The 27431-nt window shown below is 48.7% G+C and overlaps 1 protein-coding gene across 1 annotated transcript in view; it reads right to left on the bottom strand.

Annotated features, from left to right (window-relative positions):
• LOC144697833 (uncharacterized) overlaps positions 1-27431 on the bottom strand; it is a 166912-nt gene that overhangs the window by 71686 nt on the left and 67795 nt on the right. The window contains exon 5 of the mRNA XM_078569811.1: positions 6423-6435. Within this exon, the coding sequence (XP_078425937.1) occupies positions 6423-6435 (13 nt within the window). The remainder of the gene's footprint in view (positions 1-6422; positions 6436-27431) is intronic.

The raw sequence follows: 27431 nt of genomic DNA on the forward strand, positions 1-27431 counted from the left end.
TTTGCTCTGACTCGAAGAGAGTTAAATCCGTGGGCAACATCTCCCCCTGCCGGTCGGAATTCGGTACTGCAAGGACATTTCGGCCCTGCAGAAAGCCTGCGCAGGGCTGTGATGGGGGCGGGGGAGAGGATTGTGCCAAACGTTGCGCCGGAATCTCCTCCATTTGCGCCCATTCTGACCGCCCGACCGGCCTTTCCTGGGCTCAGCTAGCGGGTGCTGCATTTGGTTCCGCTTGGGAAAACACTGAGAGCCAAATGTTCACTCCTGCCTCTGTTGGTGGGAGCCAAGGGGAGACATTCTGGACACTCGGCGCTATGAGCAGTCCCTTCTGCCCCACTATTCAATCCTCTCCGCCAAGTTACCCCCATCTGAATCTCCCTTCTCCCCCCCCCCACCTCCCCACATCCCGTCGCCCCCCACCCCATACCAGCCTTGCCCTTTTCGGGTAAGGACGGAAACAATTAGCATTGGTCTGTGGGATTGTGACACGAGAGCGTGGCTGGAATAATCCGGAAAGCAAGAAATCCAGAGTACGTTGTGTCTGCAGGAACTGCTTCGTGGAGGGGAAGCAGCGGTGAAAGTCTAGTGGCACATCCAGTAGCACCTGTGGTCACCGCGCTTATGGATATATCTCTCTGTCTGTTCATCAGGTGATGTATCCTTCTGCCTATTTCTCTGTCCATCATCTGTGCGTCCGTCTCTGCCCAGCTAACACATCTCAGTTTCGTCTTTTAATGTACCAGCCTGTCAGCATGTCCGACAATCAATCAATCAATCAATCTATCTATCTATCTATCTATCTATCTATCTATCTATCTATCTATCTATCTATCTATCTATCTATCTATCTATCTATCTATCTATCTATCTATCTATCTATCTATCTATCTATCTATCTATCTATCTGTCTATCTGTCTGTCTGTCTGTCTGTCTGTCTGTCTGTCTGTCTGTCTGTCTGTCTGTCTGTCTGTCTGTCTATCTATCTATCTATCTATCTATCTATCTATCTATCTGTCTATCTATCTATCTGTCTGTCTGTCTGTCTGTCTGTCTGTCTATCTGTCTGTCTGTCTGTCTGTCTGTCTGTCTGTCTGTCTATCTATCTATCTATCTATCTATCTATCTATTGATCTATCTACCTATCTATTTGTTTATCTGTCTGCCTGTCTCTCCACGTCTCGATGCCACGCTTCTCTGTCAGGCCGCACTCTGACAGTAGGACATTGGACCCCGCAATGCCGGGAGTCCCAGTCTCTCACGGCCTGGGAGCAGCCGCAGTTTATGTACGGGTGGTTGCCCTCAAGGCCCCAGTGTGTGTGTGCGCGGGGTTAAGACGCAGAAGTATTCTCTGCCATCCTCAGCTGTCACCTGCGAAACCGTTAACCTGAAAACTCTGTAGGTTCTGCTCAGAGACGAGGCGAAGCGGTGCCTGGCGAACGCGGCGCTGTCGCTGAAGCCGTCGGTGCAGTGTATCAGGATGTAATGGCGGCCCCAGGGCAGGGCTTCCCGGTACCAGAACAGGCAGGCCCTCTCCACCTCTGTGTAGGAGCAGCTTATGGTCACCGTACCTCCCTGCTCAACGGTCACCTCTGCCTCCGGCTGTTCAAGGAAGAGGATTCAGCGACACTGCCTGAGGGACAGGGAAGAAAGCATTTAGTTGAGGCTCAGGCACTCTGAACGGTAAAATAGGGGTAGCAATGGGGCACTGGTCATGTCAGCAAACGGGTAACTCCAGCTGCGGGGATGTGGGCCTAAAATGCAATTCATTTCAAATTAAATTTAATTCATCAAACATGAATATAAAGCTGAGGGTGACCCAGGACAATTATCACCAACTGTCATAAAATAAAAACCCCATCTGGTTCACTCACTTCCTTTGAGGGAGTGAAGGAAATCTGCCATCTTCACCCAGTCTGGCCTAACATGTATCTCCAGGCTCCCAGCAATGTGGTTGACTCTTAGCGGCCCTTGGCAAATAGTCTAGCAAGCGTGTCAGGGCAAAAGAGGCAATTAGAGATGGGCAACAAATGCTGCCCTTCACCCTCACACTCACATTGCAGGAAAGGATCGATGGTAAATGTCAACAGACAATCGTCCGCTCAGCCAAGGGGCGTTGGCATTTGTATTTCATTGTTTATTGGCGGGCGGGTAAGGCTCGCTTAACTGCTGGACCCCTGTTCCTCCTCCGAACAAAGGTGCCCTTCAGCCGCTGCAGCCCCGTGTGGCCCAGGCTACCCCCACACAGTGCAGGCACGGATGTAGATACAGGATTCAGATCCGGCGACAACATGCCCAAATCTGGATAGTGTGTGTCTCTGGGGTGGGGGTGAATTGGAGATGGTGTCGCTCCCATGCACTCTCTGCTCTTGTCCTCCCAGGTTCGGGCGGTCCGGACTGGGAGGGGCTATCGAAGGAGCCTTGGCGGATTGTCAGAGTTTATGGTGGGAACAGAAAACGCTGCAGCCTCGGTGCGCCTGCGGTGAGTTCACTGGATGCTTAACATGTGAGCGTCAGCCAGAAATAGGAGGAGAGGGAGTTGACCATAGGGTCCACTAGAGCCTCCTCTGTCATTGACCCAGGGCAGGGGCTAAAGTGATTCAGCCTCATCACCACTTTCCTCCCTGCTCCCAGGACTCCCAATTTCCATAGCAGTCACCAATCAGTCTCACTCCCCCTTGGATATATTCAATGGCTCCGCCTGCACAGCCCTCGGGCGTAGAGGACTCTGAAGATTCACCTAGCCCAAATCAAAATGCTGCAGATGCTGGGAACCTGAAATAAAGAGAACAGAAAATGCTGGAGAGACTGGGCAGGTCGGGCAACATCTGTGGAGAGAGGGAGAGAGAGAGAGAGAGACAGAGTTCACGTTTCGGGATCGTTTACTAATCCAATAATTAAATCAACTCCACCTCTATGGAATATTATTATTTCTGTTTCCAGTCAATCCAATAATCCATGAGGAAATGTAGAAGGATTCCTTGGAAGGCAATCAGTGAGAATGTGAAGTGTAACTCACCTGAGAAGACCGCAGTTAGACTGAAGATGATGAATCCTATTCGGACATCCATCTGCACCTTGTCTGTGTGCAAAAGGTACAATAGCGTCTTAAACAAGGGCGCCCCTCTTTATACTGAGGACCAGGGCAGAACCCGGAAGCGCAATGATTGGACTTCCAGCCCAACTAATAATAATAGTAAATAAAACCGCTCAGTGTCTACCTTGTCGAGACCACTCCTGGACGGGCTCGACAAGATAGACACTGAGAGGTTTTATTTATTATTATTAGACCGCCCTCCCCCACACGTGGCTGGAGTATGTAAATGCAGGGTTACGTCCCCGGGACAAAGCTGGGTCATTTTGGATCCTGCTGAGAAGACATTTCTTCATTCAGGTTGTGGTGAAACTTTGGAACTGGGCAGCTCAGAGACTCCTGCAAGTTCCACCGCTGATCATATCTTTCACTTTCTCTCTCTCTCTCTCTCATGCTTGCCTCTGTCTCTCTTCCTCCCTTACTCATGATGTATCTTTCTATATCTTTCACTTGCTTTCACTCTCTCTACCTGCTGTTGGTCTCTGTCTCCCTTCCTCTCTGTCCCTAAACCTTTCACTTCCTCACCCTCTCTCTTTCTCTCTCTCTATTTTTATCTCTCTCTCGCTCTCTCAAGTTTGTCTCTCTCTCTCTTCCTCTCTGGTCCTATATCTTACACTTTCTCGCTTTATCTCTCTCTATCTCTCTCTGTCTCCGGCTTTACTCCGGTTGAGTTGGAGCATTCTCTGTCCTGCCAGCTGTTTTCCTGCTACAAGAGGCATTGGGTGTGGAGCACTGTGTCAGACGAGATGCAGTAGTAGATGGCCACGTCTTGAAACTCAGCGTTGAGAAGCTGCAAGGCCAACAGGTTCTGCTCCCGGTACAGCGACCCTCTGAACCTCTCCTCGAAGCCGTCCCTGTAATGATCTCCGGAGCTGTAAACCCATTCGGGCGCATGCGCCTCTCTCCACCGGTACCAGTGAAACGTGAGCAGCCTCCTATAGCCGAAAAGCGTGCAGAGCAGGACAGCTCCTCCGCCTTCCTCCAGCCGCTCAATGACTGGCGTCTGCTCCAGCCGGAGTTGGGGTTGGGCGCAATCTACACCTGGGTGAACAATCAGGACAAAGGGTGTGAGAAATGGAAGGGCAAGAAGAGATTTCCAATAGTTAATCATCTAAACTCAGAGGGAATATACACTAACTACTGCTCCCAGTCACACTGGGATAGGACGTCCCACTCCTGCCAGTCGAGTACAAAAAGAGGGAAGTCTTGCTAAAACTGTAAAAGGCATTAGTTAGACCACACCTGGAAATCCGGGAACAGTTTTTGTCCACTTATCAAAGTAAAGATGCAATAGTACTGGAGACATTCCAGAGACGATTCCTTTGGTTGACTCTGGGGACGAAGGGATTTTCTTATGAGGAGAGGTTAAGTAGTTTGGGCCTGTACTCATTGGAGTTTAGAAGAATAAGAGGCGAACTTATTGAAATAAATAAGGTTCTTAGGGGGCTTGACAGGGTAGATGCTGAGAGGCTGTTTCTCCTTGTCGGAGCGTCTAGGACCAGAGAGCTTCATCTCAGAGTAAGGGGTCGTCCACTTAAAACAGAGATGAGGAGGAATTAATTCTCTCAGGGGGTAGTCAACCGGAGGAATTCATTACCGCAGAGGCCTGTAGAGGCGGTTAAGTATATTCACGGCTGAGATAGACAGATTTTTTAACCGGGAAGGGAATCAAGGATTATGGGGAAAAGGCAGGAAAGTGCAGTTGAGGATTATCAGATCAGCCACGATCTCATTGAATGGCGGAGCAGACTCGATGGGCCGAATGTTCTACATCTACGTCCACGTCTCTTATGGTCTTATCGCTGACAAGGGCAGCATTTGTTACCCGTCCCTAATTGCCCTTGAACTGAATGGCTGTGTCTGGCTGCCTGTGGGGCGGAGGGCAGTTAGGAGGCAACCGCATTAATTGTGGGAGGTCTGGAGTCACATGTAGGCCGGGTCGGGTAAGGGTGGCAGATTTCTTCCCCAGAGGAGGCATTAGGGAAGCAGAGGGGCTTTTGAGTCAATCGGGGGTAGTGGTAGTAGTTTCATGGTCACTTCAATTCCAATTAAATTCCAATTGAATTGAAATTCTACAATGCAGCGGGGTGGGAGATGAACCCATATCCTCAGATCATTCGCCTGAGCCTCCGGATGACCGGCCCTACTGACATTGCAAACTGTGCTACCCACTGCACAACCCCCAACCAGCAACCCAGCACAACAATGAAAAGCGATGGCAACGTCGAAGCAGGAGAGAATTCTACCCAAATAAAGTGACTCACGTAGAAATGAGGAGAAAATTAATGCCGCTATCACTTTGAAGGACATCCTGAGAGCGATCTCAAGCTGCTGGTGTGATTCCAGCGAGAGAGAACACAAGAAAGAGGACGTCTGAGAAGGTACTGCCCCGGCCCGACTCTCCACCATCCAGCGCCTCTGTGGGTGAGCACATGGAAATGATTTGATGCTCACACTCCAGCCCCCGGGACAATAAACCAAGAGGTTGCATCAAAATCACTTGGCAATTGCACAAAGTGAAAACAAATAAACACACACACACACACACACAAACCCACATATTGAGACGATTCCGGAAATTGCGAGACAACAGCCAGAATTTGCAATCTGGAAGTCTGTCCTTTGCATTCAGACCCTCTTGTGCCGCAGTGAGATACCGAGTCTCCGCAAGAGCGGAGCCGGGCTTGGTAACGTGTAGCCAAAATTTGCAACTCACCCGGAGGCTCTGCAAGAGCGGATCCAGTCTTTTGCAAGAGCGGATCCAGCCTTTTTCCAGAGCGGATCCCGTCTTTTGCAAGAGCGGATCCAGCCTTTTTCCAGAGCAGATCCAGTCTTTTGCAAGAGCGGATCCAGTCTTTTGCAAGAGCGGATCCAGTCTTTTGCAAGAGCGGATCCAACCTTTTGTAAAAGCGGATCCAGTCTTTGCAAGAGCGGATCAAGTCTTTGCAAGAGCGGATCCAGCCTTTGCAGGAGCCGATCCAGTCTTTGCAAGAGCGGATCCAGTCTTTCCAAGAGCGGATCCAGCCTTTACAAGACCATGATTTATATTTGCTTCCAAGGTGCAAAGTATTTAATTGTTAGACACATGACAATGAGCATTCACTTATGAAATGTCATGAAGGGCTATTAACGTGTAAAATGTTACTGGAGTGTTTTATTGACCCTCTGAATCACGGTTGGTTTGACCGTCGTAAATTACCTTTAGGTTTTGACTTTTGTTTCTGCAGTTTCCCTTTAAGTGGCTGCTTTTCAATTTTGCCCCTGACTTTTGCTCATTGAATTTATTTGCTCTGACTCAAGGAGAGTTAAATCTGTGGACAGCAGCTCCACCCGCCGGTCGGGAGTGGGTACTGCAAGGACATTTCGGTCCAGCAGAAAGCCAGCGCCGGGCTGTGAGGGGGGTGGGGGAGAGGATTGTCCCAAACGTTGCGCGGAAACCTCCTCCATTCGCGCCCATTCTGACCGCCCGACCGGCGTTGCACGGGCTCGGCTAGCGGGTGCTGCACTCGGATTCCGCGTGGGAAAAAACTGAGCGCCAAATGCTCACTCCTGCCTCTGTTGTTGTGAGCCAAGGGGAGACATTCTGGACACACGGCGCTATGAGCAGTCCATTCTGCCCCATTATTCCGTCCTCTCCGCCCATTTTCCCCCATCTGAATTTCCCATCTCCCCCCCTCCTTCACACAGAACCCGCCCCCCCCCCCCCCCCCCCCCCCACCCGCCACGCACCCCACAACAGCCCTGCCCTTTTCGGGTAAGGACGGAAACAATTGTCATTCGTCGGTTGGAATGTGACCTGGGAGCGGGGCTGGAATAATCCCAAAAGCATCAGAAATCCAGAGTACGTTGTGTCTGCAGGAACTGCTTGGTGTAGGGGAAGCAGCGGTGAAAGTCTGATCGCACATCCAGTGGCACCTGTGGTCACCGCTCTTATGGATATATCTCTCTGTTTGTTCAACAGGTGATGTATCATTCTGCCTATTTCTCTGTCCATCACCTGTCATCCATCCATCTATCTATCTATCTATCTATCTATCTATCTATCTATCTATCTATCTATCTATCTATCTATCTATCTATCTATCTATCTATCTATCTATCTATCTATCTATCTATCTATCTATCTATCTATCTATCTATCTATCTATCTATCTATCTGTCTATCTGTCCATCTGTCCATCTGTCCGTCTGTCTGTCTGTCTATCTATCTATCAATCTGTCGATCTATCTACCTAACTATCTGCCTATCTGTCTATCTGTCTGCCTGTCTCTCCACCTCTCGATGCCACGCTTCTCCGTCGGCCCGCACTCTGACAGCGCGACATTGGACCCCGCAATGCCGGGATCCCCAGCCTCTCACGTCCTGGGAGCAGCCGCAGTTTATGTACGGGTGGTTGCCCTCAAGGCCCCAGTGTGTGTGTGTGCGCGGGGTTAAGACGCAGAAGTACTCCCCGCGATCCTCAGCTGTCACCTGCGAAACCGTTAACCTGAATACTCTGTAAGTTTTGCTCAGAGACGAGGCGAAGCGGCGCCCGGCGAACGCGGCGCTGTCGCTGAAGCCGTCGGTGCAGTGTATCAGGATGTACTGGCGTCCACAGGGCAGGGCTTCCCGGTACCAGAACAGGCAGGCCCTCTCCACCTCTGTGTAAGAGCAGCTTATGGACACCGTACCTCCCTGCTGAACGGTCATCTCTGCCTCCGGCTGTTCAAGGAACGAGGATTCAGCGACACTGCCTGAGGGACAGGGGAGAAAGCATTTAGTTGAGGTTCAGGCACTGTGAACGGTAAAATAGGGGTAGCAATGGGGCACTGGTCATGTCAGCGAACGAGGATCTCCAGCTGCGGGGATGTGGGTCTAAAATGCAATTCATTTCAAAATAAATTCGATTCATCAACCTTGACTATAAAGCTGAGGATGACCCATGATAATTATCACCAACTGTAATCAAAATAAAAACCCCATCTGAATCACTTAGTTCCTTTGAGGGAGTGAAGGAAATCTGCCATCTTCACCCAGCCTGGCCTAACATGTATCTCCAGGCTCCCAGCAATGTGGTTGACTCTTAGCGGCCCTTGGCAAATAGTCTAGCAAGCGAGTCAGGGTAAAAGGGGCTATTAGAGATGTGCAACAAATGCTGCCCTTCACACTCACACTCATATTGCAGGAAAGGATCGATGGTAAATGTCAACAGGCAATCTTCCGCTCAGCCAAGTGGCGTTGGCATTTGTTTTTCATTGTTTATTGGCGGGATGGTAAAACTGGAATTTACGGCTGCTCCCCTCTTCCCCACCCGGCCAAAGGTGCCCTTCAGCCGCTGCAGCCCCGTGTGACCCAGGCTACCCCCACACAGTCCAGGCACGGAGGTAGATCCAGGATTCAGATCCGGCGACAACATGATCCAATCTGGATAGTGTGTGTCTCTGGGGTGGGGGTGAATTGGAGATGGTGTCGCTCTCATGCACTCTCTGCCCTCATCCTCCCAGGTGCGGGCGGTCCGGACTGGGAGGGGCTATCGAAGGAGCCTTGGCGGATTGTCAGATTTTATGGTCGGAACAGAAAACGCTGCAGCCTCGGTGCGCCTGCGGTGAGTTCACTGGATGTGTAACATGTGAGCGTCAGCCAGAAATAGGAGGAATGGGAGTCGACAATAAGGTCCACTAGAGCCACCTCTGTCATTGACCCAGGGCAGGGGCTAAAATGATTCAGCCTCATCACCACTTTCCTCCCTGCTCCCAGGACTCACAATTTCCATACCAGTCACCACTCAGTCTAACTCTCCGTTGGATATATTCAATGGCTCTGCCTGCACAGCCCTCGGGCGTAGAGGACTCTGAAAATTCACCCAGACCAAATCAAAATACTGCAGCTGCTGGAAACCAGAAATAAAGAGAACAGAAAATGCTGGAGAGACTGGGCAGGTCTGGCAACATCTGTGGAGAGAGGGAGAGAGAGAGAGAGAGAGAGATTTCACGTTTCGGCATCTTTCACAAATCCAATAATTGAATCAACTCCACCTCTAAGTAATATTACTAGTTCAGTTTCCAGTCAATCCAATAATCCATATGGAAGTGTAGAAGGATTCCTTGGAAGTTAATCGGTGAGAATCTGAAGTGTAACTCACCTGAGAAGACCGCAGTTAGACTGAAGATGATGAATCCTATTCGGAAATCCATCTGCACCTTCTCTGTCTGCAAAAGGTACAATAGCGACTGAGACAAGGGCTCCCGTCTTTATACTGAGGACCACGGCTTAACCCGGAAGCGCAATAATTGGACTTCCGGCCCAACTAATAATAATAATAAAGAAATCCACTCGATGTCTACCTTGTCGAGACCACTCCTGGCCGGGAACAACAAGGTAAACACTGTTAGGTTTTATTTATTATTATTAGACCCCCCGCCCCCCACCCTTGGGTGGGGTATCTAGAATGCAGGGTTAATGTCCCGGGACAAAGCTACGTTATTTTGGATCTGCTGAGAAGACATTTTTTCATTCAGGTTGTGGTGAGACTTTGGAACTGGGCAGGTCAGAGACTCCTGCAAGTTCCACCGCTGATCATATCTTTCACTTTCTCTCTCTCTCTCTCTCTCATTCTTGTCTCTGTCTCTCTTCCTCCCTTAATCATGATGTATCTCCCTATATCTTTCACTGTCTTTCGCTCACTCTACCTCCTGTTAGTCTCTGTCTCCCTTCCTCTCTGTCCCTAAACCTTTCACTTTCTCTCCCTCTCTCTTTCTCTCTCTCTCTTTTTATCTCTCTCTCTCTCTTAAGTTTGTCTCTGTCTCCATTCCTCCCTGGCCCTATATCTTTCATTTTCTCTCTCTCTCTCACTCTCTTTTTCTCTCTCTCTGTTTCATGCTTGCCTTTGTCTCTTCCTCTCTTGCCTCATGATGCCTGTCCCTATGACTTTCTCTCTCTCTATCTCTCTCTGTCTCCGGCCTCACTCCTGTTGAATCGGAGCATTCTCTGTCCTGCCAGCTATTTTCTTGCTACAGGAGGCATTGTATGTGGAGCACTGTGTCAGACGAGGTGCAGTAGTAGATGGCCCCGTCCTGAAACTCAGCGTTGAGAAGCTGCAAGGCCAACAGGTTCTGATCCCGGTACAGCCACCCTCTGAACCTCTCTTCGAAGCCATCCCGTAATGATCTCCGGAGCTGTAAACCCATTCGGGCGGCTGCGTCTCTCTACACCGGTACCAGTGAAACGTGAGCGGCCTCCTATTGCCGAGCAGCCTGCAGAGCAGGACAGCTCCTCCGCCTTCCTCCAGCCGCTCAATGACTGGCGTCTGCTCCAGCCGGAGTTGGGGTTGGGTGCAATGTACACCTGGGTGACCAATCAGGACAAAGGGTGTGAGAAATGGAAGGGCAAGAAGAGATTTCCAATAGTTAATCATCTAAATTCAGTGGGAATATACACTAACTGGGGTTCCCAGTCACATTGGGATATGCTGTCCCACTCCTGCACGTAGAGTACAAAAATAGGGAAGTCTTGCTAAAACTGTACAAGGCACTAGTTAGACCACATCTGGATCATCGGGAACAGTTTTTGTCCCCTTATCAAAGTAAAGATGCATTGGTACTGGAGACACTCCAGAGAAGATTCACGTGGTTGACCCTGGGGACGGAGGGATTCTCTTATGAGGAGAGGTTATGTAGGTTGGGCCTGTACTCATTGGACTTTTGAAGAATGAGAGGCGAACTTATTGAAACATATAAGGTTCTTAGGGGCCTTGACATTGTACATGCAGAGAGGCTGTTTCTCCTTGTGGGAGAGTCTAGGACCAAAGGGCATCATCTCAGAGTAAGGACCCATCCACTTAAAACAGAGATGAGGAGGAATTTCTTCTCTCAGAGGGTAGTCAACCTGAGGAATTCTTTACCGCAGAGGCCCGTAGAGCTGGTTAAGTATATTCACGGCTTGGATAGAGAGATTTTTTAATCGGGAAGGGAATCAAGGATTATGGGGAAAAGGAAGGAAAGTGGAGTTGAGGATTATCAGATCAGCCACGATCTCATTGAACGGCGGAGCAGACACGATGGGCCGAATGGTCTACATCTACGTCCACGTCTCTTATGGTCATATCGCCGGCAAGGGCAGCATTTGTTACCCATCCCTAATTGCTCTTGAACTGAATGGTTGTGCTTGGCTACTTCGGGGGTTGAGGGGGGTGGGGGGCAGTTAAGAGGCAACCGCATCGACTGTGGGAGGTCTGGTGTCACATGTAGGCCGGGCCGGGTAAGGGCGGCAGATTTCCTTCCCTAGAGGAGGCATTAGGGAAGCAGAGGGGCTTTTGTCACAATCGGGGTTAGTGGTACTAGTTTCATGGTCACTTCAATTCCAATTAAATTCCAATTGAATTGAAATTCTACAATGCAGCGGGGTGGGAGATGAACCCATGTCCTCAGATCATTCGCCTGAGCCTCCGGATGACCGGCCCTACTGACATTGCAAACTGTGCTACCCACCCCACAACCCAACCAGCAACCGAGCGAAACAATGAAAAGCGATGGCAGCCTCGAAGCAGGAGAGAATTCTACCCAAATAAAGTGACTCACGTAGAAATGAGGAGAAAATTAATGCCGCTATCACTTTGAAGGACATCCTGAGAGCGATCTCAAGCTGCTGGTGTGGCTCCAGCGAGAGAGAACACAAGAAAGAGGTCGTCTGAGAAGGTACTGCCCCGGCCCGACTCTCCACCATCCAGTCCCTCTGTGGGTGAGCACATTGAAATGATTTGATTCTCACGCACCAGCCCCCGGGACAATAAACCAAGAGGGTGCAGCAAAATCACTTGGCAATTGCACAAAGTGAAAACAAATAAACACACACACACACACACACACGGACAAACCCACATATTGTGACGATTCCGGAAATTGCGAGACAACACCCAGAGTTTGTAATCCGGAAGTCTGTCCTTTGCATTCAGACCCTCTTGTGCCGCAGTGAGATTCCGAGTCTGCTCAAGAGCGGAGCCGGGCTTGGCAACGAATGGCAAAAATTTGCAACTCACGCGCAGGCTCGGCAAGAGCGGTCCCTGTCTTTCCAAATGCGGTTCCAGTCTTTTGCAAGAGCGGATCCAGCCTTTTGCCAGAGCAGATCCAGTCTTTTACCAGAGCGGATCCAGTCTTTTGCAAGAGCGGATCCAGTCTTTTGCAAAAGCGGATCCAGTATTTTGCCAGAGCGGATCCATTCTTTTCCAAGAGCGGATCCAGTCTTTTGCCAGAGCGGATCCAGTCTTTTGCAAGAGCGGATCCACTCTTTTGCATGAGGGGATCCAGTCTTTTGCAAAAGCGGAGCCAGTCTTTTGCGAGATCGGACCCAGCCTTTGGAAGATCGGATCCAGTCTTTTTCAGAGCGGATCCAGTCTTTTGCAAGAGCGGATCCAGTCTTTTTCAGAGCGGATCCAGTCTTTTGCAAGAGCGGATCCAGTCTTTTGCAAGTGCGGATTCGGTCGTTTGCCAGAGCGGATCCAGTCCTTTGCAAGAGCGAATCCAGTCCTTTGCAAGAGCGGATCCAGTCTTTTGCAGGAGCGGATCCAGTCTTTTGCAAGAGCGAATGCAGTCTTTTGAGGGCGGATCCAGTCTTTTCGAAAAGCGGATCCAGTCTATTGCAAGAGCCGATCCAGTCATTTGCCAGAGCAGAGCTAATCTTTTGCAAAAGCGGGTCCATTCTTTTGCAAGAGCGGATCCAGTCTTTTGCAAAAGCGGATCCAGCCTTTGTAGGAGCGGATCCAGTCTTTGCAAGAGCGGAACCAGTCTTTGCAACAGCGGATCCAGCCTATGCAAGAGCGGATCCAGTATTTGCAAGACCATGATTTATATTTGCTTATAAGGTGCCAAGTATTTAATTGTTACACACATGACAAGGAGAATTCACTTATGAAGTATCATGAAGGGCTATTAAAGTGTAAAATATTACTGGAGTGTTTTATTGACCCTCTGAATCACGGTTGGTTTCAGCGTCTTAAGTTACCTTTAGGTTTTGACTTTTATTTCTGCAGTTTGCTATTAAGTGGCTGCTTTTCAATTTTGCCCCTGACCTTTGCTCATTGAATTTATTTGCTCTGACTCGAGGAGAGTTAAATCCCTGGGGAACATCTCCACCTGCCGCTCTGAATTGGGTACTGCAAGGACATTTCGGTCCTGCAGAAAACCTGCGCCGGGCTGTGATGGCAGGGGAGAGGATTCTGCCAAACGTTGCGCCGGAATCTCTTCAATTCGCGCCCATTCTGACCGCCCCAACGGCGTTGCACGGGCTCGGCTAGCGGGTGCTGCACTTGGACTCCGCTTGGGAGAACACAGAGCGCCAAATGCTCACTCCTGCCTCTGTTGTTGTGAGCCAAGGGGAGACATTCTGGACACACGGCGCTATGAGCAGTCCATTCTGCCCCACTATGCCATCCTCTCCGCCCATTTACCCCCATCTGAATATCCCTTCTCCCCCCCTCGCTCACCCCCCTCGCACCCCACACCACACCAGCCCTGCCCTTTTCGGGTAAGGACGGAAACAATTGGCATTGGTCGGTTGGAATGTGAACCGGGAGCGAGGCTGGAATAATCCCAAAAGCATCAGAAATCCAGAGTACGTTGTGTCTGCAGGAACTGCTTGGTGTAGGGGAAGCAGCGGTGAAAGTCTAGTGGGACATCCAGTGGCACCTGTGGTCACGGCGCTTATGGATATAAATCTCTGTCTGTTCATCAGGTGATCCATCCTTCTACCTATTTCTCTCTCCGTCACCTGTCATCCATCTATCTATCTATCTATCTATCCATCTATCTATCTATCTATCTATCTATCTATCTATCTATCTATCTATCTATCTATCTATCTATCTATCTATCTATCTATCTATCTATCTATCTATCTATCTATCTATCTATCTATCTATCTATCTATCTATCTATCTATCTATCTATCTATCTGTCTATCTGTCTGTCTGTCTGTCTGTCTGTCTGTCTGTCTGTCTGTCTATCTGTCTGTCTATCTGTCTGTCTGCCTGTCCGTCTGTCTGTCTGTCTGTCTGTCTGTCTGTCTGTCTGTCTGTCTGTCTGTCTATCTATCTATCTATCAATCTGTCGATCTATCTACCTGACTATCTGCCTTTCTGTCTATCTGTCTGCCTGTCTCTCCACCTCTCGATGCCACGCTTCTCCGTCGGCCCGCACTCTGACAGTAGGACATTGGACCCCGCAATGCCGGGAGCCCCAGCCTCTCACGTCCTGGGAGCAGCCGCAGTTTATGTACGGGTGGTTGCCCTCAAGGCCCCTGTGTGTGTGTGCGCGGGGTTAAGACGCAGATCCTCAGCTGTCACCTGCGAAACCGTTAACCTGAATACTCTGTAAGTTTTGCTCAGAGACGAGGCGGAGCGGCGCCTGGCGAACGCGGCGCTGTCGCTGAAGCCGTCGGTGCAGTGTATCAGGATGCACTGGCGGCCACAGGGCTGGACTTCCCGGTACCAGAACAGGCAGGCCCTCTCCACCTCTGTGTAGGAGCAGCTTATTGTCACCGTACCACCCTGCTGAATGGTCATCTCTGCCTCCGGCTGTTCAAGGAACGAGGATTCTGCGACTCCGCCTGAGGGACAGGGAAGAAAGTATTTAGTTGAGGCTCAGGCACTGTGAACGGTAAAATAGGGTAGCAATGGGGCACTGGTCATGTCAGCAAACGAGTAACTCCAGCTGCGGGGATGTGGGTCTAAAATGCAATTCACTTCAAGTTAAATTCAATTCATCAACCTTTAATATAAAACTGAGGATGACCCATGACAACTATCAACAACTGTCATCAAAATAAAAACCCCATCTGGGTTCACTCACTTCCTTTGAGGGAGTGAAAAAATCTGCCATCTTCACCCAATGTGGCCTAACATGTCTCTCCAAGCTCACAGCAATGTGGATGACTCGTAGCGGCCTTTGCCAAATAGTCTAGCAAGCGAGTCAGGGCAAAAGGGGCAATTAGAGATGGGCAACAAATGCTGCCCTTCACATTCACGCTCATATTGCAGGAAAGGATCGATGGTAAATGTCAACAGACAATCGCCCGCTCAGCCAAGGGGCGTTGGCATTTGTTTTTCATTGTTTATTGGCGGGAGGGTAAGGCTGGAATTTACGGCTGGTCCCCTGTTCCTCCCCCGGCCAAAGGGGCCCTTCAGCCGCTGCAGCCCCGTGTGGCCCCGGCTTCCCCCCACACAGTGCAGGCACGGAGGGAGTTCCAGGATTCAGAGCCGGCGACAACATGCCCCAATATGGATAGTGTGTGTCTCTGGCGTGGGGGGCATTGGAGATGGTGGCGCTCCCATGCACCCTCTGCCCTTATCGTCCCAGGTGACGGAGGTGACGACTGGGAGGGTCTATCAAAGGAGCCTTGGCGGAATGTCAGAGTTTATGGTGGGGACAGAAAACGCTGCAGCCTCAGTGCGCCTGCAGTGAGTTCACTGGATGTTTAACATGTGAGTGTCAGACAGAAATAGGAGGAGTGGGAGTTGACCATAGGATCCTCTAGAGCCTCCTCTGTCATTGACACAGGGCAGGGGCTAATCTGATTGAGCCTCATCACCACTTTCCTCCCTGCTCAATTTCCATACCAGTCACCAATCAGTCTAACTCCCCCTTGGATATATTCAAGGGCTCTGCCTGCACAGCCCTCGGGCGTTGAGGACTCTGAAGATTCACCCAGACCAAATCAAAATGCTGCAGATGCTGGGAACCTGAAATAAAAAAGAACAGAAAATGCAGGAGAGGCTGGACAGGTCCGGCAGCATCTGTGGAGAGAGAGAGAGAGAGAAAGAGTTTGATTTCACGTGTCGGGATCTTTCACAAATCCAATACTTAAATCAACTCCGTCGCTATGTAACATTAATATTTCTGTTTCAAGTCAATCCAATAAACCATGTGGAAGTGAAGAAGGATTCCTTGGAAGTTAATCGGTGAGAATCCGGAGTCTAACTCACCTGAGAAGACCGCAGTTAGACTGAAGATGATGAATCCTATTCGGACATCCATCTGCACCTACTCTCTGTGTAAAAGTTACAATAGCGACTTCAACAAGGGCGCACCTCTTTATACTGAGGACCAGGGCAGAACCCGGAAGCGCAATGATTGGACTTCCAGCCCAACTAATAATAATAATAAATAAAACCTCTCAGTGTCTACCTTATCGAGCTCCCTCCTGGACGGGCTGGACAATGTAGACACTGAGAGGTTTATTTATTATTATTATACTCCGCACCCCGACCCTTGAATGGGGTATCTAGGATAGAGGGTTAATGCCCCGGGACAAAGATGGGTCAATTTGAATCTGCTGAGAAGACATGTCTTCATTCAGGTTGTGGTGAGACTTTGGAACTGGGCAGCTCAGAGACTCCTGCAAGTTCCACCGCTGATCATATCTTTCACTTTCTCTCCCTCTCTCTCTCATTCTTGTCTCTGTCTCTCTTCCTCCCTTACTCATGATGTATCTTACTATATCTTTCACTTTCTTTCACTCTCTCTCCCTCCTGCTGGTCTCTGTCTCCCTTCCTCTCTGTCCCTAAACCTTTCACTTTCTCTCCCTCTCTCTTTCTCTCTCTCTCTCTCTTTATCTTTCTCTCTCAAGTTCGTCTCTGTCTCCCTTCCTCCCTGGCCCTATATCTTTCAATTTGTCTCTTTCTCTCTCTCTCTCTCTTTCTCTATCTCTCTGCTTCATGCTTGCCTTTGCCTCTTCCTCTCTTACCTCATGATGCCTGTCCCTATGACTTTCTCTCCCTCTATCTCTCTCTCTCTCCGGCTTCACTCCTGTTGAGTTGGAGCATTCTCTGTCCTGCCAGCTGTTTTCTTGCTACAGGAGGCATTGTGTGTGGAGCACTGTGTCAGACGAGGTGCAGTAGTAGATGGCCCCGTCCTGAAGCCCAGCGTTGAGAAGCTGCAAGGCCAACAGGTTCTGATCCCGGTACAGCGACCCTCTGAATCTCTCTTCGAAGCCGTCCCCGTAATGATCTCCGGAACTGTAAACCCATTCGGGCGCATGCGCCTCTCTACACCGGCACCTGTGAAACGTGAGCGGCCTCCTATTGCCGAACAGCCTGCAGAGCAGGACAGCTCCTCCGCCTTCCTCCAGCCGCTCAATGACTGGCGTCTGTTCCAGCCGGAGTTGGGGTTGAGCGCAATCTACACCTGGGTGACCAATCAGGACAAAGGGTGTGAGAAATAGAAGGGCAAGAAGAGATTTCCAATAGTTAATCACCTAAACTCAGTGGGAATATAGACTACCTGGTGCTCCCAGTCACACTGGGATAGGCTGTCCCAATCCTGCCAGTCGAGTACAGAAATAGGGATGTCTTGCTAAAACTGTACAAGGCACTAGTTAGAGCACATCTGGATCACCGGGTACAATTTTTGTCCCCTTATCAAAGTAAAGTTGCATTGGTACTGTGGACATTCCAGAGAAGATTCACTTGGTTGACTCTGGGGACGGAGGGATTTTCTCATGAGGAGAGGTTAAGTAGGTTGGGCCTGTACTCATTGGAGTTTAGAAAAATGAGAGGTGAACTTATTGAAACATATAAGGTTCATAGGGGGCTTGACATGGTAGCTGCTGAGAGGCTGTTTCTCCTTGTGGGAGAGTCTAAGACCAGAGGGAATAATCTCAGAGTAAGGAGTCGTCCACTTAAAACAGAGATGAGGAGGAATTAATTCTCTCAGGGGGTAGTCAACCGGAGGAATTCATTACCGCAGAGGCCTGTAGAGGCGGTTAAGTATATTCACGGCTGAAATAGACAGATTTTTTAATCGGGATGGGAATCAAGGGTTATAGGGAAAAGGCAGGGAAGTGGAGTTGACGATTATCAGATCAGCCACGATCTGATTGAACGGCGGAGCAGACTCGATGGGCCGAATGTTCTACATCTACGTCCACGTCTCTTATGGTCTTATCGCTGACAAGGGCAGCATTTGTTATCCGTCCCTAATTGCTCTTGAACTGAATGTCTGTGCTTGGCTACTTCTGGGGCGGAGGGCAGTTAAGAAGCAACCGCATCGACTGTGGGAGGTCCGGAGTCACATGTAGGCCGGGCCCGGTAAGGGCGGCAGATTTCCTTCCCTAAGGGAGGCATTAGGGAAGCAGTGGGGCTTTTGGGACAATCGGTGGTAGTGGTAGTAGTTTCATGGTCAATTCAATTCCAATTAAATTCTAATTGAATTGAAATTCTACAATGCAGCGGGGTGGGAGGTGAACCCATGTCCTCAGATCATTCGCCTGAGCCTCCGGATGACCGGCCCTACTGACATTGCAAACTGCGCTACCCACCCCACACCCCCCAAACTGCAACACAACACAACAATGAAAAGCGATGGCACCGTCGAAGCAGGAGAGGCTTCTACCCAAATAAAGTGACTCACGTAGAAATGAGGAGAAAATTAATGCCGCTATCACTTTGAAGGACATCCTGAGAGCGATCTCAAGCTGCTGGTATGGCTCCAGCGAGAGAGAACACAAGAAAGAGGTCGTGTGAGAAGGTACTGCCCCGGCCCGACTCTCCAGCATCCAGCCCCTCTGTGGGTGAGCACATGGAAATGATTTGATTCTCACGCTCCAGCCCCCAAGACGTTGCAGCAAAATCACTTGGTAATTGCACAAAGTGAAAACAATTAAACACACACACACACACACACACACAAACCCACATATTGTGACGATTCCGGAAATTGCGAAACAACACCCAGAGTTTGCAATCCGGAAGTCTGTCCTTTGCATTCAGACCCTCTTGTGCCGCAGTGACATCCCGAGTCTCTGCAAGAGCGGAGCCGGGCTTGGCAACGAATAGCCCAAATTTGCAACTCACCCGCAGGCTCTGCAAGAGCGGTCCCTGTCTCTGCAAAAGCGGTTCCAGTCTTTCCCAAGAGCGGATCGAGTCTTTTGCAAGAGCGGATACAACCTTTGGAAGAGTGGATCCAGTATTTTGCAGGAGCGGATCCAGTCTTTACAAGAGCGGATCCAGTCTTTACAAGAGCGGATCCAGTCTTTACAAGAGCGTATCCAGTCTTTACAAGAGCGGACCCAGTCTTTACAAGAGCGGATCCAGTCTTTACAAGAGCGGATCCAGCCTTTGCAAGAGCGGATCCAGCCTTTGCAAGAGCGGATCCAGTCTTTGCAAGAGCGGATCCAGTCTTTGCAAGAGCGGATCCAGCCTTTTCCAAGAGCGGATCCAGTCTTTACAACAGCGGATGTAGCCTTTGCAAGAGCGGATCCAGCGTTTTGCAAGAGCGGATCCAGTCTTTGCAAGAGCGGATCCAGTCTTTTGCAAGAGCGGATCCAGCATTTTGCAAGAACGGATCCAGTCTTTGCACGAGCGGATCCAGCCTTTTGCAAGAGCGGATCCAGTCTTTGCACGAGCGGATCCAGCCTTTTGCAAGAGCGGATCCAGTGTTTTGCAAGAGCGGACTCTGTCTTTTGCGAAAGCGGACTCTGTCTTTTGCAAAAGCTGTCCAGTATTTTGCAAGAACGGATCCATTCTTTTGCAAGGGCGGATCCAGTCTTTTGGAAAAGCGGATCCAGTCTTTGCAAGAGCGGATCCAGCGATATGCAAGAGCGGATCCAGTCTTTGCAAGAGCGGATCAAGTCTTTGGAAGACCGGATCCAGCCTTTGCAAGAGCGGAACCAGTCTTTTGGAAAAGCGGATCCACTCTTTGCAAGAGCGGATCCAGTGATATGCAAGAGCGGATCCAGTCTTTGCAAAGAGCGGATCAAGTCTTTGGAAGACCGGATCCAGCCTTTGCAAGAGCGGATCCAGTCTTTGCTAGACCATGATTTATATTTGCTTATAAGGTGCCAAGTATTGAATTGTTACACACATGACAAGGAGCATTCACTTATGAAGTGTTATGAAGGGCTATTAACGTATAAAATGTTACTGGAGTGTTTTATTGAGCCACTGAATCACGGTTGGTTTGACCGTCGTAAGTTACTTTTAGGTTTTGGCTTTTGTTTCTGCAGTTTCCCTTTAAGTGGCTGCTTTTAAATTTTGCCCCTGACCTTTGCTCGTTGAATTTATTTGCTTTGACTCGAAGAGAGTTGAATCCGTGGCAAACATCTCCGCCTGCCGGTCGGAATTCGGTACTGCAAAGACATTTCGGCCCTGCAGAAAGCCTGCGCAGGGCTGTGATGGGGGCGGGGGAGAGGATTGTGCCAAACGTTGCGCCGGAATCTCCTCCATTTGCGCCCATTCTGACCGCCCGATCGGCCTTTCCCGGGCTCAGCTAGCGGGTGCTGCACTTGGATTCCGCTTGGGAAAACAGTGAGAGCCAAATGTTCAATCCTGCCTCTGTTGTTGTGCGCCAAGGGGAGACATTCTGGACGCTCGGCGCTATGAGCACTCCATTCTGCCCCACTATTCCATCCTCTCCGCCAATTTACCCCCATTTGAATCTCCCTTCTCCCCCCCCCCACCTCCCACATCCCGTCGCCCCCCACCCCACACCAGCCCTGCCCCTTTCGGGTAAGGACGGAAACAATTAGCATTGGTCTGTGGGATTGTGACACGAGAGCGGGGCTGGAATAATCCGGAAAGCAAGAAATCCAGAGTACGTTGTGTCTGCAGGAACTGCTTGGTGGAGGGGAAGCAGCGGTGAAAGTGTAGTTGCACATCCAGTGGCACCTGTGGTCAACGCACTTATGGATATATCTCTCTGTCTGTTCATGAGGTGATGTATCCTTCTGCCTATTTCTCTGTCCATCACCTGTGCGTCCGTGACTGCCCAGCTAACACATCTCAGTTTCGTCTTTTAATGTACCAGTCTGTCAGCATGTTCAACAATTTATCTATCTATCTATCTATCTATCTATCTATCTATCTATCTATCTATCTATCTATCTATCTATCTATCTATCTATCTATCTATCTATCTATCTATCTATCTATCTATCTATCTATCTATCTATCTATCTATCTATCTATCTATCTATCTATCTATCTATCTATCTATCTATCTATCTATCTATCTATCTATCTATCTATCTATCTATCTATCTATCTATCTATCTATCTATCTATCTATCTATCTATCTATCTATCTATCTATCTATCTATCTATCTATCTATCTATCTATCTATCTATCTATCTATCTATCTATCTATCTATCTATCTATCTATCTATCTATCTATCTATCTATCTATCTATCTATCTATCTATCTATCTATCTATCTATCTATCTATCTATCTATCTATCTATCTATCTATCTATCTATCTATCTATCTATCTATCTATCTATCTATCTATCTATCTATCTATCTATCTATCTATCTATCTATCTATCTATCTATCTATCTATCTATCTATCTATCTATCTATCTATCTATCTATCTATCTATCTATCTATCTATCTATCTATCTCTCTATCTGGCTATCTATCTATCTATCTATCTATCTATCTATCTATCTATCTATCTATCTATCTATCTATCTATCTATCTATCTATCTATCTATCTATCTATCTATCTATCTATCTATCTATCTATCTATCTATCTATCTATCTATCTATCTATCTATCTATCTATCTATCTATCTATCTATCTGTCTATCTATCTGTCTATCTATCTGTCTGTCTGTCTGTCTGTCTGTCTGTCTGTCTGTCTGTCTATCTATCTATCTATCTGTCTATTGATCTATCTACCTATCTATTTGTTTATCTGTCTGCCTGTCTCTCCACGTCTCGATGCCACGCTTCTCTGTCAGGCCGCACTCTGACAGTAGGACATTGGACCCCGCAATGCCGGGAGTCCCAGTCTCTCACGGCCTGGGAGCAGCCGCAGTTTATGTACGGGTGGTTGCCCTCAAGGCCCCAGTGTGTGTGTGCGCGGGGTTAAGACGCAGAAGTATTCTCTTCCATCCTCAGCTGTCACCTGCGAAACCGTTAACCTGAAAACTCTGTAGGTTCTGCTCAGAGACGAGGCGAAGCAGTGCCTGGCGAACGCGGCGCTGTCGCTGAAGCCGTCGGTGCAGTGTATCAGGATGTACTGGCGGCCCCAGGGCAGGGCTTCCTGGTACCAGAACAGGCAGGCCCTCTCCACCTCTGTGTAGGAGCAGCTTATGGACACCGTACCTCCCTGCTCAACGGTCACCTCTGCCTCCGGCTGTTCAAGGAAGAGGATTCAGCGACACTGCCTGAGGGACAGGGAAGAAAGCATTTAGTTGAGGCTCAGGCACTCTGAACGGTAAAATAGGGGTAGCAATGGGGCACTGGTCATGTCAGCAAACGGGTAACTCCAGCTTCGGGGATGTGGGCCTAAAATGCAATTCATTTCAAATTAAATTCAGTTCATCAACCTTGAATATAAAGCTGAGGGTGACCCATGATAATCATCACCAACTGTCATCACAATGAAAACCCCACCTGGTTCATTCACTTCCTTTGAGGGAGTGAAGGAAATCTGCCATCTTCACCCAGTCTGGCCTAACATGTATCTCCAGGCTCCCAGCAATGTGGTTGACTCTTAGCGGCCCTTGCCAAATAGTCTAGCAAGCGAGTCAGGGTAAAAGGGGCAATTAGAGATGGGCAACATATGCTGCCCTTCACACTCACGCTCACATTGCAGGAAAGGATCGATGGTAAATGTCAACAGACAATCGCCCGCTCAGCCAAGGGGCGTTGGCGTTTGTTTTTCATTGTTTATTGGCGGGCGCGTAAGGCTGGAATTTACTGCTGGTCCCCTCTTCCTCCTTCCGACAAAGGTGCCCTTCAGCCGCTGCAACCCCATTTAGCCCAGGTTTCCCCCCTTCAGTGCAGGCAAGGAGGGAGTTGCAGCATTCAGATCCGGCGACAACATGCCCCAATCTGGATACTGTGTTTCTCTGGGGTCGGGGGAATTGGAGATGGTGGCGCTCCCATGTACCCTCTGCCCTTATCCTCCCAGGTGCGGGAGGTCAGGACTGGGCGGAGCTATCGAAGGATCCTTGGCGAATTGTCAGAGTTTATGGTGGGAACAGAAAACGCTGCAGCCTCGGTGCGCCTGCGGTGATTTCACTGAATGTTTAACATGTGAGCGTCAGCCAGAAATAGGAGGAGTGGGAGTTGACCATAGGATCCTCTAGAGCCTCCTCTGTCATTGACACAGGGCAGGGGCTAATCTGATTGAGCCTCATCACCACTTTCCTACCGGCTCCCAGGACTCACAATTTCCATACCAGCCACCAATCAGTCTAACTCCCCCTTGGATATATTCAATGGCTCTGCCTGCACAGCCCTCGGCCGTTGAGGACTCTGAAGATTCACCCAGACCAAATCAAAATGCTGCAGATGTTGGGAGCCTGAAATAAAGAGAACAGAAAATGCAGGAGAGGCTGGACAGGTCTGGCAACATCTGTGGAGAGAGGGAGAGAGAGAGAGAGAGAGACAGATTTCACGTGTCGGGAACTTTTACAAATCCAATACATAAAGCAACTCCGTCGCTATGTAACATTAATATTTCTGTTTCCAGTCAATCCAATAAACCATGTGGAAATGTAGAAGGATTCCTTGGAAGTTAATCGGTGAGAATCCGGAGTCTAACTCAACTGAGAATACCGCAGTTAGACAGAAGATGATGAATCCTATTCGGACATCCATCTGCACCTAATCTCTGTGCAAAAGGTACAATAGCGACTTAAACAAGGTCGCCCCTCTTTATACTGAGGACCAGGGCAGAACCCGGAAGCGCAATGGTTGGACTTTCAGCCCAACTATTAATAATAATAAATAAAACCGCTCGGTGTCTACCTTATCGAGCCCACACCTGGAGGGGATCAACATGGTAGATACTGAGAAGTTTTATTTACTATTATAACACCTCCCCCCACCCCCCCCACACACTGCACTTGGCTGGGGTACCTAGAATAGAGGGCTAATGCCCCGGGACTAAGCTGGGTCATTTTGGATCTGCTGAGAAGACATTTCTTCATTCAGGTTGTGGTGAGACTTTGGAACTGGGCAGCTCAGAGACTCCTGCAAGTTCCAGCGCTGATCATATCCTTCGCTTTCTATCTCTCTCTCTCATTCTTGTCTGTGTCTCTCTTCCTCCCTTACTCATGATGTATCTTCCTATATCTTTCACTTTCTTTCACTCTCTCTACCTCCTGTTGGTCTCTGTCTCCCTTCCTCTCTGTCCCTAAACCTTTCACTTTCTCTCCCTCTCTCTTTCTCTCTCTCTCTCTTTATCTCTCTTTGTCAAGGTTGTCTCTGTCTTCCTTCCTCTATCTCCCTAAACCTTTCACTTTCTCTCCCTCTCTCTTTCTCTCTCTCTCTCTCTTGATCTCTCTTTGTCAAGTTTGTCTCTGTCTCCCTTCTTCTCTGTCCCTAAACCTTTCACTTTCTCACCCTCTCTCTTTCACTCTCTCTCTCTTTATCTCTCTCTCTCAAGTTTGTTTCTATCTCACTTCCTCTCTGGCCCAAAATCTTTCAATTTCTCTCTTTCTCTCTCGCTCTCTCTTTCTCTCTATCTCTCTCTTTTCATGAGTGCCTTTGTCTCTTCCTCTCTTACCTCATGATGCCTGTCCCTGATTTTCTCTCTATCCATCTCTCTCGGTCTCCGGCTTTACTCCTGTTGAGTCGAAGCATTCTCTGTCCTGCCAGCTGTTTTCTGGATACAGGAGGCATTGTGTCTCACGCTCCAGCCCCCGCGACAACAAACCAAGAGGTTGCAGCAAGATAACTTGGCAATTGCATAAAGTGAATACAAATAAACACACACACACACAAACCCACATATTGTGACGATTCCGGAAATTGCGAAACAACACCCAGAGTTAGCAATCCGCAAGTCTGTCCTTTGCATTCGGACCCTCTTGTGCCGCAGTGAGATACCGAGTCTGCTCAAGAGCGGAGCCGGGCATGGCAACGAATAGCCAAAATTTGCAACTCACCCACAGGCTCAGCAAGAGCGGTCACTGTCTTTCCAAAACACGTTCCAGCCTTTGGAAGAGCGGATCCAGTCTTTTGCCAGAGCGGATCCAGTCTTTGCAAGAGCGGATCGAATCGTTGCAAGAGCGGATTTATTCTTTTGCAAGAGCGGATCCAGTCATTTGCAAGAGCGGATCGAGTCTTTTGGAAAAGCGGATCGAGTCTTTACAAAATCGGATCCAGTCTTTGCAAGAGCGGATTTATTCTTTTGCAAGAGCGGATCCAGTCTTTTGGAAAAGCGGATCGAGTCTTTTGGAAAAGCGGATCGAGTCTTTGCATGATCGGATCCAGTCTTTGCAAGAGCGGATCCAGTCTTTCCAAGAGCGGATCCAGCCTTTTGCAAGAGCGGATCCAGACCTTCCAAGAGCGCATCCAGCCTTTTGCAAGAGCGGATCCAGTCTTTTCAATAGCGGATCCTGTCTTTTGCAAGAGCGGATCCTGTCTTTTGGAAAAACGAATCTAGTCTTTGCAAGAGCGGATCCAGACTTTGCAGGAGCGGAACCAGTCTTTTCAAGAACGGATCGAGCATTTTGCAAGAGCGGATCGACTCTTCTGCAATAGAGGATCCAGTCCTTGCAAGAGCGGATCCAGTCTTTGCAGGAGCGGATCCAGTAAATTTGCAAGAGCGGATCCAGTCTTTTGCTAGAGCGGATCGACTCTTCTGCAATAGCGGATTCAGTCCTTACAAGAGCGGATCCAGTCTTTGCAAGACCATGATATATATTTGCTTATAAGATGCCAAGTATTTAATTGTTACACACATGACAAGGCGCATTCACTAATGAAGTCTCATGAAGGGCTATTAACGTGTAAAATGTTACTTGAGTGTTTTATTGACCCTCTGAATCATGTTTGTTTTCACCGTCGTAAGTTACCTTTAGGCTTTGACTTTCTTTTCTGCTGTTTCCCTTTAAGTGGCTGCTTTTCAATTTTGCCCCTGACCTTTGCTCGTTAAATTTATTTGCTCGGACTCGAGGAGAGTTAAATCCCTGGGCAACATCTCCACCTGCCGCTCCGAATTGGGTACTGCAAGGACATTTCGGTCCTGCAGAAAGCCTGCGTCGAGCTGTGATGGGGACGGGGAGAGGATTGTGCCAAACGTTGCGACGGAATCTCCTCCATTCGCGGCCATTCTGACCGCCCCAATGGCGTTACATGGGCTCAGCTAGCGGGTGCTGCACTTGTATTCCGCTTGGGAGAACACTGAGCGCCAAATGTTCACTCCTGACTCTGTTGTTGTGAGCCAAGGGGAGACATTCTGGACACTCGGCGGCTAGGAGCAGTCCATTCTGCCCCACTATTCCATCCTCTCCGCCCATTTTCCCCCATCTGAATCTCCCTTCTCCCCCCCCCCCCCCCACCACCCCCCCCCCCCCCCCCTCCCTCCCACACGGCGTCGCCCCCCACCCCACACCAGCCCTGCCCTTTTCGGGTAAGGACGGAAACAATTGGAAGTGGTCGGTGGGAATGTGACCCGGGAGCGAGGCTGGAATAATCCCAAAACCATCAGAAATCCAGAGTACGTTGTGTCTGCAGGAACTGCTTGGTGTAGGGGAAGCAGCGGTGAAAGTCTAGTGGCACATCCAGTGGCACCTGTGGTCACCGCGCTTTTGGATATATCTCTCTGTCTGTTCAACAGGTGCTGTATCCTTCTGCCTATTTCTCTGTCCATCTCCTGTGTTTCCGTCTCTGTCCAGTTAAGACATCTCTGATTCGTCTTTTAATGTACGAGCCTATCAGCATGTCTCTCTGTCTCTCTATCTATCTATCTATCTATCTATCTATCTATCTATCTATCTATCTATCTATCTATCTATCTATCTATCTATCTATCTATCTATCTATCTATCTATCTATCTATCTATCTATCTATCTATCTATCTATCTATCTATCTATCTATCTATCTATCTATCTATCTATCTATCTATCTATCTATCTATCTATCTATCTATCTATCTATCTATCTATCTATCTATCTATCTATCTATCTATCTATCTATCTATCTATCTATCTATCTATCTATCTATCTATCTATCTATCTATCTATCTATCTATCTATCTATCTATCTATCTATCTATCTATCTATCTATCTATCTATCTGTCTATCTATCTCTCTGTCTATCTATCTCTCTGTCTATCTATCTCTCTGTCTATCTATCTCTCTGTCTATCTATCTCTCTGTCTATCTATCTCTCTGTCTATCTCGCTATCTCTCTGTCTATCTATCTCGCTATCTCTCTGTCTATCTATCTGTCTATCTATCTATCTATCTATCTATCTATCTATCTATCTATCTATCTATCTATCTATCTATCTATCTATCTATCTATCTATCTATCTATCTATCTATCTATCTATCTATCTATCTATCTATCTATCTATCTATCTATCTATCTATCTATCTATCTATCTATCTATCTAT

Source organism: Cetorhinus maximus, chromosome 23 (assembly GCF_964194155.1).
Source record: "Cetorhinus maximus chromosome 23, sCetMax3.hap1.1, whole genome shotgun sequence".
Lineage (NCBI taxonomy): Eukaryota > Metazoa > Chordata > Chondrichthyes > Lamniformes > Cetorhinidae > Cetorhinus > Cetorhinus maximus.